General features: G+C 43.9%; 1 protein-coding gene across 2 annotated transcripts in view; it reads left to right on the top strand.

The window, feature by feature from the left end:
- The first annotated feature begins 5,873 nt into the window (after positions 1-5,873).
- The window catches only part of Gnptab (N-acetylglucosamine-1-phosphate transferase subunits alpha and beta), a 121,144-nt gene continuing 108,958 nt past the window's right edge, over positions 5,874-18,059 (top strand). For both annotated transcript variants that reach the window (XM_084602361.1, XM_084602362.1), the window contains exons 1-7: positions 5,874-6,186; positions 6,360-6,445; positions 6,532-6,651; positions 9,573-9,754; positions 12,736-12,938; positions 13,938-14,081; positions 14,170-14,211. In XM_084602361.1, coding sequence (XP_084458487.1) covers positions 6,058-6,186; positions 6,360-6,445; positions 6,532-6,651; positions 9,573-9,754; positions 12,736-12,938; positions 13,938-14,081; positions 14,170-14,211 — 906 coding nt within the window. In that variant the 5' untranslated portion in view covers positions 5,874-6,057. The remainder of the gene's footprint in view (positions 6,187-6,359; positions 6,446-6,531; positions 6,652-9,572; positions 9,755-12,735; positions 12,939-13,937; positions 14,082-14,169; positions 14,212-18,059) is intronic.

An 18,059-nucleotide genomic window follows, 5' to 3' on the forward strand; every position in this document is an offset into this window, starting at 1 on the left:
TCGACATATGTAGAGAAGAAATAAATCTATGTATCATGTATCTATGTATGGATGCATTACCTATGTATCTATGCATGTATATATGTAGGTACCTATGTATGTATGCATCACCAGTTTTTCCTAGAAGAATGAAAGCAATATTTTAAACAGTGAGCATGCACCCAGAGCAAAAAAAAAAAAAGAATGCATAGCTCACTTGCTTGAGCTGTTGGGTAAGTGTTTTGTTTACATGAAAATTCGCGCAGACACAAAATAACAAGAGCACCAAACACAAACACAACAGCACAATGTGAAAAACAGCATTAAATAAATGAAGGCATTTCGCCTTTGATGCCAAACACCTTCACTTCGGGAGTCCATATGCTATCAAAAGGTTTGCGTAGAGTCACAGCTTTGTTGATGACAGCCAGAAGGCATACACTGAACCCATATTATAACATGGCTACATTCTATATGCCTTAAAAGTAAGTTAAGATTCAGTACTCTATTTTCTTTTCCCAGTTCTGGATAGGAAGAGTCTATTGGCCCTGAAGCAAGAAAACAAATGAAATTGATATGTTTTTGTGTATTAATAATAGGCTTTTCGTTATACGAGGTCCCTCCGAAAGATTTGCTTTTGACTTCTTTCTGTACCAATTGAACTGAAGCTTAATTTCTTAAAACATTTCCTCTAATAAAAAAAAAAAAAAAAACCCAAGGGCCAAAGCAAATAGAGCACCAGCACATCACACAGCATACAGTTCAGGAACTTAAAAAGAACTAAATTGTGCTTTCTGACCATATGAAAATGTAAAATCACTTAATCACTGAATATATACGGACTATAGTATTGTTGTGGCAATGTAATGGCTGACTGTAAACATTTTATGAACTATTAAAATTAAATCACTGCAGAATGTTTGTACGCCGTTCCTATCTCGCCATGTGTTTCAACTTGTGCCTGTGAACAGGCCGAGAGTGTTTTGCTAGCAGTTGGGAGAGTCGCTGTGGCCAGAATGCACCTTACCCTCCCCTCTAAGGCGGCTTGTTGAGATCGTTCTTTTTCTTTTTCGCAACCGCGGCATAACGCGCGTATAGAGCTCCGCAGGCTGCCATAAACAATGCACGGCTTCCACTCGACGGTGCGTATTTTCCGTATCTTGCTGCAGAGTGAAGGCCACGCTAAGCATGCAGACTTTCGTGCTCAGTTGTGTTTCCTGGGAAAGTGTTAGAACCAGCGGCAATCAACGAAAGACGTCGGATCGCCAAGCTCATTTTGAATTACATCGCTAGGTTCCGCCGCCAATGGCAGTTCACGAAACGCGGCGAGTGGAATTACAAGCGCAAAACCTTCCTGCATGCACAAAACTATAGATGCGCCATAAAACACCGCCTTTCGTACTGACTAAACGGTCCGCGCGCGCTATCTTGCTCGCCCTACAACCTGCGCCGGCGGATGCAAACAACGGTCCTGGCAGCATTTTTATCGGAAAAAGAAAACACTCAGTCACTTTACTGCTCCATTAAGTGATTCATTTAGAAGAAACAGTTTCTTACTCACCCAGCGAAGCTTGCCTTGCAGCCAGAAGTAGCAGCCGCTGTGCGGGATATATTTTCAACGCAGTCACAAACCAACGGCCTCACGTGCAGACACGACTAGACACGACGAAATGGCCAGCGGCCGAGCAGCGCATTGATACATTAACTTTAAAAACAATAGAAATCTGAAATATATTTCATAAAACAAGCTATACAAGTACAATTTAACTGTTGCTTATGACATATTTGTTTCAAAACGGTAAATACAACCTGCGTCTTGCGTAATTATTTTGGCGCACTATTTTCTATCTCGCTGTAAAGAGGAGGGGTGCAAGAAGGCCACGGCGCGCGAAGTTTGGGAATGGCGCATCGTGCATAGCTGGCGTTCCGTATTAAAATCGGCGCAGCAAATCGTTCCTCTGTGCGAACTACTGGCTTTTATCACACACGGATACATCGCTAGCTTACTTTGTCGTAGCGAACACTCGGAGTTTGGAGTCTTCCGACGGACTGGACTGCGCCCAGCGAGGTCGAACACAGTACGCGTGTGGCTATGGGCTGCACCAATTAAACGATGCAGAAATGAAGGTGTCAGCGGCTTTTGTACATTATGTTCAGATACCCATCGCCTAAACAGCATTTCTTGGTGCCATATTGGTCCTGCATGCTGGACCAAACAGCCCAGATTGCATGCTTAATTCAAAAGCGCAGGCACTTTGGATACAGCATTTTGCAAGCTGAAAAATTGCTAGAACAAACTTTCGACAATTTATACTTAGAGTATGCAGAACAGTGTCGTCCAGTTAAATTGTGTACATATTGCACTATAGGCGCATATGTGACCCTGAAATGTCTTGTGCGGAAGTATGGTAGACTTCTGAAGCAGAACTCTAGAAGACATCTGGCGTAAGCCGGCTAATAACTGTCTTGCGTAGCTGAAGACATAAAAATTCTTCACAAGACAGATTCCAGACATCTTGCCGATGATGTCTTCTAGACTAGCACCAAGCGACGTCTTGTAGATGTCCTTGATAGCTCAAGATATATGTGACCAATATAGACATATCAAGACAGCTACAAGATATTCTGTGCTCAGTGGGATGGTGTCATCCAACCCTCCAACAGTCCGTGGTCGTCCCCTGTCGTGCTGGTGAAAAAAAAAAGGATGGCACCCTTCGCTTCTGTGTTGATTATCGAAAGTTGAACGACATCACTAAAACAGACGTCTACCCGCTGCCCCGTATCGACGATGCACTCGACAAGCTTCGTGGCGCCCAGTACTTCTCCTCCATTTACTTGAAGAGCGGGTACTGGCAGATTGAGGTCGATGAGCGGGACCGCGAAAAAACAGCTTTTGTCACTCCAGATGGACTGTATGAGTTTAAAGTGCTGCCATTCGGTCTATGTTCAGCGCCGGCTACTTTTCAGCGCATGATGGACACCGTTCTCGCCGGCCTCAAATGGCAAATCTGTTTAGTTTATCTCGACGACGTTGTCGTGTTCTCTGAAACCTTTGGAGAACACCTCGAACGCCTTCGCGCAGTATTAGATGCCCTCCGGTCAGCTGACTTGACGCTCAAGCCTGAGAAGTGCCACTTTGGCTACAAAGAGTTGAAGTTTCTCGGTCATCTTGTGAGTGCCGCAGGCCAGACCCCGACAAATCTGCCGCTGTCGCCAAATTTCTTGTTCCTGCAACGAAGAGGAGTTTAAAACGTTTCCTGGGTTTGTGTGCGTTCTACCGCCGCTTCATCGCCGACTTTTCCAAGATAGCCGCACCCCTGACCCGCCTCACGCGGGATGATACACAGTTCGCGTGGGCCGCCGAGCAACAGGAGGCTTTTGCGGAGCTGCGCAGACGACTGCAAACTACCCCTGTTCTTGCGCACTTTGATGAAGAAGCTGCCACCGAAGTCCACACCGACGCCAGCAACATCGGCCTTGGCGCTGTACTCGTTCAACACCAAGCTGGCGTGGAAAGGGTCATTGCGTATGCCAGCCGCACGCTCTCCCGCGCAGAAACAAATTATTCCACTACGGAAAAGGAATGCCTCGCGGTTGTGTGGGCAACTATGAAATTTAGGCCTTACCTCTATGGCCGTGCGTTTAAAGTCGTTACTGACCACCATTCTTTGTGCTGGCTGGCCAATCTCCGTGACCCATCGGGGCGCCTAGCACGATGGAGCCTTCGCCTCCAAGAATTTGATCACTCCATTGTGTACAAATCTGGTCAGAAGCACGAAGATGCTGACGCGCTCTCCCGGGCACCCGTCGGATTTGTCGATAACGGATGACAGAGGTTTTCTTGGACTAGTGAATGCCTCAGACATAATGACCCGACAGCGTGCTGACCCAGACCTTCGACCTGTCATTGACCACCTGGAGGGTTGCGCTGCTGACGTCATCCGCCAGTTTGGAAGGCACCTGTCTGCATTCTGTCTTCGGAATGGCGTTTTATTCAAGAAAAACTCCAGCACTGTTGATCGAGCGCACCTCCTTGTCGTGCCGGCCGACCTTCGCGACGATATCCTTTTTGCTTGCCACGATGAGCCCACCTCCGGCCACTTGGGCTTTGCACGCACACTCGCTCGAGTTCGTCAAGCCTATTATTGGCCTAAACTTTCTGACGCCGTCCATCGCTACGTCAGAGGCTGCCGCGAGTGTCAACGTCGAAAGGTGCCTCCTCTCAAGCCCGCGGGTTTGCTCCAACCTATTATTCCACCTCGGGCGCCGTTTGACCAAGTCGGCATCGACCTACTGCCATTTCCGCTGTCATCGATGGTTAACAAATGGATTATAGTCGCGACCGACTATCTCACACGTTATGCGGAAACCAAGGCAGTGCAGCGGGGCACATCAATTGAGATCGCTCAATTCTTTATGCAGCAAATCGTGTTGCGTCATGGCGCACCGTCCCTAGTCGTAACCGATCGAGGCACCGCGTTTACGGCACAGCTCATGCACGACGTGCTCGAGCTTAGTCATACCAGCCACCGAAAAACTACTGCATATCACCCGCAGACGAATGGCCTCACGGAGAGACTCAACAAAACCATCGCCGACATGATCGCAATGTACATAGCACAAAAACTGGGTGAAATTCTCCTTTACATCACTTATGGCTACAACACGGCCAGCCAAGAGACGACGCGTTTTACACCGTTTCGCCTAGTCTACGGACGTGACGTTCAGACGATGTTGGATGCCATGCTTCCGAGCTGCCCAGATGATCATCCACTCATGCCAGACGCCGAGCAGTTTGCTCAGCGCGCTGAGGAAGCACGTCAACTTGCCCCATTCACATTTCAACAACAGCAGGGCACGGATGCACGCCGCTACAACTTCCGTCATCGACACGTCGCATACCATCCTGGAGAGAAAGTTTGGGTGTGGACCCCGGTGCGTCGGCCCGGCTTGTGTGATAAACTGATTTCCCGTTACTTCGGACCTTACGAAGTTCTGCGCCGAGTCACGGAAGTGACTTACGAAGTTCTTCCAGTGGGTACTGTGCAGCCCTCGCGTCTGCAACCACGCTCCGAGGTCGTGCACGTTGTCCACATGAAGCCCTATTTCACGCGGTAGTGCGCTATGCGTTTGTTTCGTTGTCGCGTAGGACACCTTACCCCGCCTCCGTTATCTATGCTGTCCATGTGCTGATCTTTCTTTTCACTTACATTGGCCATCGCTCGCGCTCCGTCCCTTATTTCTTTTTCTAGGAGGGGGAGTAATGCCACCTGGGGTCCCCATGTTCTAGCTGCGCCTGGGAGAAGAGGACACTGAAGTTGACTCTCGTGCTGTGCGCCGAACGTTTGCCTGCTGGTACAGCTTCGTCCCGTCGTTTTAGTCAAGTCTAGCTCTGTTGTCCGTGACAATATATATATATATATATATATATATATATATATATATATATATATATATATATATATATATATATATATATATATATATATATATATATATATATATATATATATATATATATATATATATATATATATATATATATATATATATATATATATAAATATATATATATATATATATATATATGGATCAAGCGCTAGTCAGTCGATGGCGCTGTACAAATAGCATTGTTCCAGCGCCAGCGATTGCTACAAGAGCGGAATTGGAACCGAAAATGCTAGCAGACGATAATCCCTCAGGTTGTGCTACTCTCGGTAGCAGAAAATAGGTGATTTTGTATTCCATAAATTACAAAATCTTGACGTATATCGATACCTTTTTTTCTTTTTTTTCTACCCTATTTGTACTTTCTTCCTGCATCATAATCTGCAGTGATTTCAGGATCAATTTACTTTACTTATCATCATCAAGACAGATCAGGAAAGAAGACACGTGACAGCACTTGGCGCAAGTCGCGTGGTTTGTGTTTCCCAGGGCAGCGTTGGACGCATGTGCTCTTCGCGTCTGAAAGATACGGCGCTGCCAAGACCGATTACCAGTGCTTTCGCTGGAAAATGATAAGCGCCGTTGATGCACAAGGGCAGAGTCGGAGGAGGTCACGTTTAGGCGAGAAGCATGCGCCGGACAGTGTTTTGCAAGCTCCTGCAGCGACAGACCTACAACGTGCTGTCAGAGAAGCGTCTTTGCGTGGTTTCGCTTCTCGCCTTCGCCGTCCTGGCCCTCGCGGCCTTCCACTTCTGCGAGGTGAGTTGACATCGCCAGATCGTGCGTTGTGTTGATTTGGTAACCCTTTTTGGCCCACACCGTCACTGGGAAACCATACATTTCACGCCACCGCAGCCGCGCGCTGGGTGTCGCTTACTCGTCACGGTTGAGCTGTGCTAGAGTCTACGTGTTATTTTTTTCTTTTGCGGCAGGTTGCGTTTGACTGGAGCAAGAACAAGTATGCTGCTGTCTTCGACAGGTTCCGTGACAATATCGCCGGTGAAAACTACCAAGACAGGCTAGCATTTTTTTACTTCGATCAGAGTTTGAGCGGCGCGTCGATTCGCCTTGCTGAAGTTGTGCTGCATGCGATGCTGATCGCAGGCTATGCCAAGACATGCCTATTGACGCCGTCTACACCTGGGTGAACGGCACAGATCCGGAGCTCGTGCGCAATCTGTCTCTCATCAGGAAGCAGCTCATGCTAGAGGCTAACAAGTCGAGGTGAGCGCATTGTTGGTCGCATGGTGTGGCAGGGAAGCATTGTTCGGATAGCTACTTTTTTTTTTTTTTTTTTTCAAGAATTTATGTTGAGCAGTTTGTTTTAGAACATACCTTTTAACCTTACTTCGAGCAGACACGGGAACTTAGCTATGGCTTATGTAGTTTGGAATATTAAAGCAGGCAGGCTGTCAACTGTCACTTCGTTAGTTTCTGTTCAGTTATTACAGCACTAAATTGTGCTATACAGGGCTCAAGCGTGTTGTGAAAAGCAGTGAGGGCAGGCACATTAAGATTTATTGTTAGGGAAATTATCTATATAGCACCTTGCAAAAATTGTGCTTCAAGGAAGGTTTCTTTAAAGCACCGAGCTATTATTTGTGGCATGTAGTCATAAGTGGCAGCCGTCAAAATCAATCAGTGACAGACAGCTAGTCCTGGCTAGTGCAGTTTTACTATACCATAGCGAGAAGGTCCTATACGCACATCATTAATGTTATGACATGCCTTCACATTTGTGCACTTTAATTTGTTGCCGGTGTGCAGAAAGCCACAATAGCAGTGTGCACATTGCGATGGGCTCAAACATGGCCAACATAATAGCGAAGGTGCAGAGTGCGTTAACTAATATGAAGTACCTTTGAAGTTTGCCATATCCAGATTTCTTAATACCACTCAGTTTAGAGATAGAGCATGCCAACAAGCATACAGTGAAATCTTGGCATAGAGTGAAACATACTTTAAGAAAAGAAATGACCCTAAAGCATTGTTTATATAATATAATTCTTTTTTTTTTTTTCTCATTGTAGACTGAGTAGCACAGTTCAAGTGCACAACCTCTCAATAGACCAGTTGCAAAACATACAGGGCAGCTTACTTGTGACGCGGAAATTCCTGCACAATGACGGGGGATCCTGACTCGGAGGCAATAATTAAGTGCAGTGCATGCATCTTTGCAACATACACGCAGCTTCACATGTTTCCCCTGCTCACACAGGTCATTGTGCGAGAACAGGTTTTCAGGCATTATTTACGCGTTAATAAAGGTTAGCTAACACCATGTTGCCAAGGGAGCCATGTCCAGAAATGGCATGTACACATAGCTTGCCTGGAAATGCGCCCAATTATTGCCCGAAAATAAGTCTGCGCCAACATTTTGCAGGAATCTCTCCCGTACAGGGAAGCTGACTTTTGTAGGTTTTGCAACTGCTCTGTGTAGACATCCAGCTGCTCGAGAAATGGTGCTTATTACTCAGGGTTGTGAACTGACAAAATGCTTGATTTTACTGCTCTAGCTGGTCAGGTTCTGTCTTGACTAATGATAGAAAGGAATTGGCTATTTTGAGGGGAAGAATTCAGTGACATCTAGCTTCATTTTTACTCTTTCATCATACAGGGCTGCACTTTTTTGTAAGGGCAATACTGATTGCTTCCATAATTAATGAGCTGTGATTGCCTGTTTAAAGCGTACAAAGTGCGTGTATGGGACTTCCGTAGTTGCACGAAGATTTGGCAGCTTTTTTTTCTTTGCATGGCAGCAAGCACCAGAACTTTTATTGAGAAATAAGGCACTGTGATTACATTTTTCTGAATAATAGCATTATAAGGACATCTGTTGTTGTCAGTGTTGCTTTTGCGGTATTTCAATTACATATGTTGACAAAAATGTTGGTAAGTCTTCATAATTCCATCTTATATGTTTAGAAGTGTCAGGGTTCGGGCTGATGCTTAATCTACATGAGATTCCATAGGGCACAACACAGAAGGGACACATAATGAGCGCTCAAGCTGTGTCCCTTCTGTGTTATGTGCTATAGAACCTCATGTTTAGTTATGCACTTAAACCTGGAGCATTCATCAGGTACATAGGGATGGCTTTTCAGTCATTGTTGGCATGTAGGAAATTTAGGCCAAAGTCTATGTTTTATGAGCCAAAGGGCCATCAGTTTTGCAGCACTTAAAGGGACCTCTTAGCACAAGTGGAGGATGGCCTCTGACAAGAAAGTATCACAATAATGACAAAAGATGTTACTTTCAATGGCAGCAAAGATTTTTGTGCATTGTAGCTAAGGAATAAAGTGAGATACAGGTGTCGCCATCATCTAGTCTTCAATAAAAGACCGTGATGATACCAGGGCAGCTGCTTGTGTGCAGTTGTGTAAGGCCTGGCTACATTGCAGTTTGTTTCCACATGATCAGAAAGTTGCATTTGGTCCCGACTGCTTGTGGTTACATTTCGATGCAGGCTAACTGCATAGGAACAGAGTAGTGTCCATGTGCTGTTCAATGTTGGTGCACATTAAAGATTTCCAGGTGGTCGAAATTACTCCTTTGTAGCTTATTTTTGATGCCTAGTTCTACTCTTTATGACCAGGGGGCTATTCATACAGTTTACATGCGCCTTCACTCAGCTAAAAATTAATTTTTTTCGCCAGTGCTCCAGTTAGGCTCAGCGGGCAGCGCGAGTGGAGCAGAGGCACCAATACGCTCCGCTAAAACTGTCTAATAATATTTGCTAATGCGGCAGGCAGCTGCACTGCCCAGTTAGGAAAAGTTCTTGGCAAGTGCAGCAAAAACAATTAATCTCACATTTCTTTCATGGGAAGTTTTTACAATTAATGCAGGTGGACGGTACACTCGGTATGGCAGATACAGTATGCACTACATGATATAATGCTAGCATAAAGCATACTGTCAGGGTGGATATTGCTTTCCTATTGACATGGTGATACAGATCCTGCATGTCACTGTACTGATTAGTTATCTTTACCCTGTGGGCATAGTTATCACCCTAGATTAGGTTCCATCTGCAGAGGTGTCGTTCATAAGCATGCAGCTGACATTTCAATTCCACATTGGTGTAATATCCGTCCATTTTTAACTCTTCTGTTGCCTGGCCTGTGGTTTGGATGGATGCCTTGCAGCCCATCAGCCTGCCAGTTCAAGATGTGTGTTATATCTCCAATCCTCATCTTGAAGCCTGGCTCGAATGACTCGTCACTGCCAGCTGTCCAGGACCGGGATGTGGAGCGGGTCTTTCGACTGTCACACCAACTCAAGGAGCCCCACTCCATTGTGGCCCTTCTCTACTCCAGCGTTGACGCAGGTGGGCTACAAAAGCACTTGCACCTTCAGTACTGTTTCAAGTTCAGATTGCCGTTATTGGCTTGTTTGCAGTGCATAGGTTGAGCATAAAGTAACTGTCTGTAATTTAGGCATAGTTTTGCAGTGTGCTTTCTTTGCAATGCTTTTCATCACTGTTATCTGTGGGGTGGCCGTGGCATTTGCCTGCCAAGGAATTTGGTTTGGTTTTAGTACACTTCAAGTAGCTCGTGGTTGAGTAAATTAATTTGAAGCACTCTGTTATGGCAGTGGAACTCCTTACATGCTGTGTGTGAAATGGCCGTTATTGTAGGTTTTCACTAAAATTTTTTTTCTTCATAGAGCTGCGAAGCTTAAAATGTAATGCAGTATAACAGGTTTTATTGGAATGCTTTAATGTGTTATTATAATATTTTATTTGCAAGAAATAAAGTGTTTCGGTGGAATTTGAACAAAAGTTGGAATGATATACTCCTAACTAAAACTAAAAATGTTCTTAGAAACTTTCGAATCTGTGAAATATCTGCCCATCCAGTACGAAATACTTATAGTTCTAATTTGTACAGTTTTCCTTCTTGATCGTAATATGAGTAGGAATAGCACTTTGTCATTTGTATGTGTGTCTTTTCCTTATATGCAGCTAGCATTACACAGAATTGTTAGGAATACATCTCTTTCTGCTTGCATCACTGGTACATGGGCAGTTGGTCAGGCTGACAGAACATTCGACTGCAGACAGCGGTCTACACAGGTCTGAAGCATACTGAAGTGTCTGTTATGAGGACAAATCGTGGTGGGAAAATACATAGGATGCGAAATATGGTTAACAGAGACAAGTGGACAATTTCGTTTCAGCCACAATCTCTTTACACTTAGTCAGCACTATCTTTCGTGAACACACAATCAGGTGATGGCAATGCGGCCACATCCTTTACACGGTAGTGGCCAAGAAAGTGCTTCCTGTCTTCCCTCCGGTGATTGCGATTATGTTACCACTTATTCTCTAAAATCGCATGCAACAGCTCGCCATACATTTCTCCATGAAGCCCCATTGCGGCACTTATGCAGAGTTTTCGTGTCATGCTTTTCAAAGTACTTCAACTTGGCTATGATGGTGACGGAGACCTTTTCTGTTAGCATTCAACTGTGTTTTTCCATTTTGCATCACTAATTCAACAGCAGAAGTGAAGAACAGCGGTGTTTGATTTTTCGCTTGAATTGCAGTTAGGGAGTGTGAATATTCAAAGTTTTCAATATGAATAAAATGTGCTCGTTATTCAATTCGGATTTGGAAAACTGGTACTATATACATAATTTTTAAATATTCAAAAATTCCGAACTACACCAAGAAATTGGAATTCACCGCATTGCTTGACCATGTAAACTGAGCAGTCAAGCATCTGCAAATTGTGGCGGTGCCTTTTTGCAAACAGGGACCTTCCCTTTTGAGAATGGGGCCTTCCTTAAAGTGTGCACAAATTACAATTAAACCTGGTTGTAACAAAATTGTAAAATGTGCAATTTTTCGTTACATCCAGGTTTTCGTTATATGCAGTTTTTGCGTTAATACTAGGAAGGACAATGCAGAACGAAAACCAAATTAAGAATTGATTGCAAGTGAAGCTGCCTTGCATGTATTAACAGTAAATCAGAATTATTAGCGGTTATAGAGGCAGTGAAACATTTCGCGATCGCTCTGGGCACGGCGCAACTTCAGCAGCAGCCTTCACCGCCGCGGCTTCTGCGACGCACCTACGAGGGAGTGGGGAAAGGAGGTTAAGGATGAATCAGTCTGGGGGTGCGTTCGCGCCACCGCCAAGCAAAGAGGCACCTGCGTTTTCACGCATGTTCCTGCTCGCCCACCACCATTGTCTTAGGAAACCGACTCCGCTTCGCGTCGCTGGCGCACTCTGCTGTTCCCGCGACTCATAAGAGCCCGCGTCGAGCAACTGCATAGCAGCGATGGACGTACACTGCTCGTCGCGTTTTTTCTCTTTGTTTTGATATTTTTCGCTGCTTTTAAGCATGAACTAGTGCCACGTTCCAAAAGTGAAGGAGCGGAGGCTACAGCGTCTACCACGTAGATGCGCCATTGGCACTGAAATGCGGCACGTTGTATCAACTGTGGTCGCTCGTTGCAGTCGTAGACATTTCGCTCACGTCAGTTTGTGTTTTATTGTCCTGAAACTTGCGGTGTTCTGCCAAAGTTCCAGTGCCTCAGCACTAGATAAGGAATAGTCGGCGCCGGAAATTCGTTATATTAAGGTCAACCACCGTGACATGTTCGGTACATGGAGTTTTCAAATACACGCATTTCAATGGGGCGGCGTTGGGGAATCGAAAAACTTCGCAATATCGAGGAATTCGCTGCATGGAGGTTTGTTACTATACTATGATGCAAACCATTTTTTGGATTGTTTTGCAGGTCTATTCGATAACTCGAGCTTTCGGTTAACTTGGGCATTTTTTTCTGGTCCTTTGAAGGCTGAATTGACGAGTTTCATGTAATCCATAAACTGTGGCAGCTCCATCTTGCTTCATGCAGGTCCTTCATGTACAAAAGACTGGTGTACAGAATTCTAAATTTATACTGGATTTTCAGTAGGGTATAGACTTTTGTGCAGACCTAGTTTACTTGTATTCACAAATGTCATGTGAATTCCTAAATCAACGAGATGAACAGTGCTTTCTCTCTTTTAATTTTCAATTTGTTTTGCTGATCTGATATTTGAAAGCATTTTTTTCCCATATTCTTATTCGATTCATATTTGAAAATTTCAGCTTTCGCACACCCCTAAATTGCAGCTTTTCTTCATTTTTTACAAAGCTTCTGCTTCCTTGCACACCAGCCAGAAATCTGAACAGAGTTCTCATATTCAGCTCGGACTCATGATAGTAAAGTGACTTGGATCCAGTTATTTTCATAATTGCCTTTCATTCAGAGCTTGCTTGCCTGTTGAATTCCTCCAACTCTTTCTGTGCCAGCCAAACAGGTTGCCCACATTGGCCACACCATTGTCTTGGGGAAGAATGAATCGGTGGGCATGACATTTGTGACGGCTGACACAGCAGCTAGCAACACTGTTCCTCTGGATGACATGCTCATGGTGTCTGGGATCTCCCCTGGGGTGACCGACAGTGAAGTTGCGGAAAAACTGTCGTACGCCATGCAGGATGGTGTTGTCAAGGTCAGTGACTTTGAATCGGGCTTTCTTTGCTTACACACAGCGATAAACAATAGAATCTCGAAAATTCAAACTGAATTCAAACGTGGCTTCGGCTGTCCCCAGGCTGGCCATGGTCTGGACAGAATGTGGCGGAGGTGCTGGCATCGAAGCGCCGCCCACCCGTAGAAGCTGTAGTGTGTGTCCCATGACGGGATCATTCTTGCTTTGTGCCCGCTGCGTGGTAACTGCATGCAATATAGTATATGGCTTAGAGGGTTAATTACTGGTATCTCAACTGTTTTAAGTACTGTCACGTGAAGCCGACCATTGGCCCCTATTCAGAAAAGTAGCCATTAAAAATTCGGCCATAAAAATTTCATGCCATGTAAGGAAGGTTTTTTACGAGCGGTGAATAATATGCGCCCAGTAATGTTGCCTGTTTCATGCACCAAAAAGAGCAGTAAACTCATACGTAGGTCGGCTACGCTGTAGAAAATTATTCACTGTTTGTCCGGCTCTTTTGTTTTGGTGTTCATTTCCTCGGCCAAGGGGTAGGCAATTCAAGAACGTCTTCCAATAATCTCAGGAGTACTAAACTACATTGCCAAGCAGATTGGCCACATGCTATTCCGGCTGCACACAAGTGTGGAAGACACATTGGAGTGCCGTTTCATTTCTTGATCTCTGCTGACATTATAGCGTGACTATAATATATTGTGTTACGTTGAATGTATTGCGCAGTATTGCTTACGCAATAAAAAAACACGCTGGCCATTTTGCACTGAAGAATAGGATATAGAATAGGATATAGTGCAATAAGAGCAAATGTAAAGGGCAAGCATTGTGTGTAGATCGCAACAGGTTTTAAAGATGCAAGTAAATTACTAAATATAATTAGATCATGCTCATTTGCTAAGCTCACTTTATTGTTGTATGCCGAAGGGCTAAGAAGTGTTCAAGGAAGGTGCTGTAGAACTACATAATGAGTCTATTGTTAAAGGACTCTCTCATACTATTCAGGTCTACATGTACGAGGATGAGAGCCTGGCCCTGGTAGTGACCTCTGGGAAATCGGCCACAGAGACACTGTCCAAGGTGAATGTGTCTCTCAAGGCACGACTGGTCTCCATCAGCCGTGTGTCGCTCGTTATTGATCCCCTCTCTGTGAGTCCCACATTTCTTCATCCAATATTGTTTTCGCCTCAAGTCCCTGCCTGCCATATTTATCAAATCTTGATCTCGCTTCTTGCAGGAAAATGAAGACCTTGTGGCAAGCCGGTTTGCTGACAATGACGTAAGTGGTTGCTTGTGAAGCTGCTCTAGGTGCATTTTCTTTCCTGGTCATGAAAACAGGAGGGATGACTAAGTTTGACGAGGGCTTTTCAGTATTTAGTTCTTGTGACTAAAGTTTCATGCTTACTCGGGATGCGCGCTAAATGAAACTCGCATAAACGAAAACACCTCTTAAATGTAACTATTTAATAAAACTGAAACTGAACATACGCCGTATCGACATTGCCATCGTCTTTGTAGGTGTCGATATCCAGAACAATCCCTAGCATTTTTTCTCTTTTGCTTGACACCATTTTGCACTTTGTGTGCATAGCTCAAAGTTGTTTGTTGCTTTCCACGTGCATGCAGCGTAGAGTTAACTGCCAAAAAGTGTTCCCATAATGCATAGTAGTAGAACCTCGCTATAGTAAACTCGGATATGGTAAAGTGAGACTGAATCCCAGTTCATCTTCCATAGGTGAATGTACTTTTTCCCCCTTTATAGTAAAGACTTTTTGTTAAAGATTGGTGATTATAAACTGTGTCTGGCCACGATGGCATCTTCTCATGAAATGACATTGCCGCAAGTGCACTGCCTAAAATTGTGAGGCTTTTTTTTTTTTTTTCGTTTTGAAAGAAACAACAACACCCGAGTGTTTTTATAGTGTGTTGAACTTGAACCTAACCTGAATTTTGCCTCTGAACCGAACTGAACGCGAAATTTTTTTGCCCTCTTGAAACTAAACCCGAACCAGAGCAGATCGAAAAACCATTACGAAGTGGGTTGCAGTACGATTCCAACCCACTTTTGCTGGCAACTTACTTTCATATTTTTTCTTTTGTCACTGTTTGTAAAGTGCTCTTGGGCCTACCTCCAAAGCGTCACTGCACACTGCAAACATCACAACCAAGTTCAAAAATTGTCCCTGGCAAAAAGATGGCCAGAGCAAAGGAAAATCTATCAACCCTATGCAAAAGTGCTTAATGCAAAAGTGCTTAAACGAGGTTTAATGGCCTTCTTTGCTTGTGAAGATATTGAATGAAAAAACTAATCGCACTGCCTTCTCATGCAATGTTCGACACTAGGGACATTCTTCACGAAATCGTTTTGCGAAAAAGTAGCGAATGTATACGGACTGTAATGTTAAATGGCGGTTTTCTTTCTATAGCTGCCAAACATATTTTGCAAAATCCGAATTTATTTGGCGTCCAGTCAGTTGACACCTGAAAGAACACAAATGTTTTCAGTGTGGAGCTGTGATGCATGGGATTTTTTTTTTTTGCCATATTGCAAAACAACAAACAAATTTGCCAGCAGCGATTCAGGGAAGTAGTAGAATGTATCAAGCAATGGGCATAACAAAAAATGTGATGCATACATGTATAGGGCTAGGTACTTATAGACAAAATAAAGTTGGAAGACATGTGTGTGCTCATTCTTGCTTTTACTGCGATAGCCGCAGTAGCAAACCTCACTGCTAAGCGCGGTAAGGCTCACTACTAACAATATTGCTCTGTGGATATTGTCAAATGGTTGACAGTTTCAATCCCTACCTCATTACATTGTTTTCATGGTGTGCCATGAAGGTTAAATGAAAAAACGGCATTATTCAGTGATATGGATGGGAGAAAAGAAAACTGGCGTGGTCCAAATTAAGGCGTAACTCCTTTTCGATGCACCTCACACAACTCGCAGAAAAAAAATCTCGCACTAATAAAAAAAAAAAGCAAACAGAGCGGTGATCGCCATCACTATAGCAACAACAATCATGCGAACTCGCAGTACACAAGAGCAGCTAAACAGTGGGGGCAGTTGCTGCCACGTATATACTCTTGAGTCATTTCTTTTGCAAGTCGTGTTCTGGAGGCACATCTTAGTAACTGAAGCCTGGACGTAGTAGACTTTATTCATTTCATCGATGGATCGAATGCGTAAAGGCGTTAGAATATCGTGCTGGAATTTAAGAGAGCAGTCAGGCGCCTTTGAAGTGCCGAAACCTGTTCTATCTGGATACCTGGATATATATACATATGGGCGAAATCTGTTGACAGCTTGTATGCATGAAACCTTAAAAGCCGAGATGAATTGGTGCAACAAGGAAATCAGAAACAACACTCTTGCACATCTTTTATGCGAAAAGGCAATGCGCAGTCCGTCTACAGGCAAATTTAACACACCGTGAGCAATATATTTCGTCTGCCTTAGCACGGGGTGCTGATTTGCAATCTTCCAATGCACGCCATATAAGATATTCTAAAATTCAGGCGCGCTGTTGATCGAAAGTGCGCCTAGCGCGACAACCGCGCGAGAGCAGAAGAACACAGGCCTCAAGAAAAAAAAAAAAAACTCAAGGGATGTAACTTGCTGCTTCTTTTCTTCTACATCCTTATTTTAATTTTGCGTATAACAAGGGGCACAACAGTATGTCGATATTATCGGCAACAGCGAGCATTAACGCAGCCGGCTGCGCAACCCCCTATGCCGCTTGCCGCTCCTCAATGCAGTTACCCTTGAACATAGCGAAAACGCGCGCGGTGGCTGATAGATGGCAGCAATTTTGCATAAGGTCTATTGCCACATGCAAAGCACCAATCACTGGCCGCAACACTCGAGCGCCTTTGCATTTTACCTGTATAGAAACTGAAATGCAAAGGTGTTCGCATGGTGTGTGATATATAGTCACACATATTGTATATATTCATTATTAGCCTTGGGGCGTGTGGTAGTCCTCTAGTGGGAGCTGGACGAAACTGTACATGTAGTAGTAGATGTTTGACTCTAAAATAAAATTCACATGAAACTTTGTGTACCTGAAAAGCGCTGCATGAACCACTGTTTTTAATTAACTTTCTTTTGCAGCATGACAGCTTTAGTTATGTCCCAGTAAAAATAATAATTTTTTTCCTCCATTTTTCTCTAATTGTCGGTCACTCATTATAAACATTTTGTTAAGGTCTGTACAACCAAGTGGAGCCCGTCACATCTGACGAGGAAAGCAATAGATGAGATAATATATGAATTTTTTTCTTTTATTATTTACTGGAACAGGAAAATACCTCATTATACTAATATATTAAAATGCGGAGTAAAAAATACACCCAAAGTTTTTTCAGAACCCATTTGATCCGTTCGGGTAGGGTAGAACCGGTTTTAACTGGACTAGAATGTGTCTCCAGAGCTAAAACCAAACCCGAAAGGCATGAACCCGAACTCGAAGTGAACCTCAAAAAAATTCCAGTTCGACACCCTAGTTTTTTTTTTTTTGAAGTGGTTTTACCACCAGGCTCAGCAGCACTGAGGAGAAACCAACTTTACAGGGGCCTTGGTGCAATGAGGAAAAGCGTGCAGTGCATAGAAAAAAAAAAAAAAGCTGTCTACAAACATAGAAAGAAGGTGGCATGGTTCGTTGATAATGTAAAAGAGGGTAAAATTTCAGCAAGAAATAGGAAGCAGAAGAAACGGCCAAATATTTGCAACACTATGCAGCATGAAGCATGGGACAGCGCTGGCAAGAAGTGGAGGAGCGATGTGTGCGGTTTTGCAATGGCTGTCTGCCGTGTGCATTTCCCTCCTATTGCCTTTTAAAAGACTGAAGCAGCGGAAGATAATGTCATTTTCATGCAAGGTTTTGGTTTTTACATGGAATCAAACTGTTGTATTCGTAGCCACTTTGCCGTCACACTTAAAAGGACTTCCGCAAGATGTAAATAGAAACCGTAGCTGAAAAAATAAAATGATACGAAGAAACGATTAGAGAGAGATAGACTGTATTATAGTATTTTTTAGACATGTTCAGTTAATTACCAGACAGCATCTTCGGGACCATGTCATCACCAACAACTGATATGCCTAGAAAACATTTTTGCTGG

This window comes from Amblyomma maculatum, chromosome 4 (assembly GCF_055883805.1).
Source record: "Amblyomma maculatum isolate TAMU_Amacu chromosome 4, ASM5588380v1, whole genome shotgun sequence".
NCBI lineage: Eukaryota > Metazoa > Arthropoda > Arachnida > Ixodida > Ixodidae > Amblyomma > Amblyomma maculatum.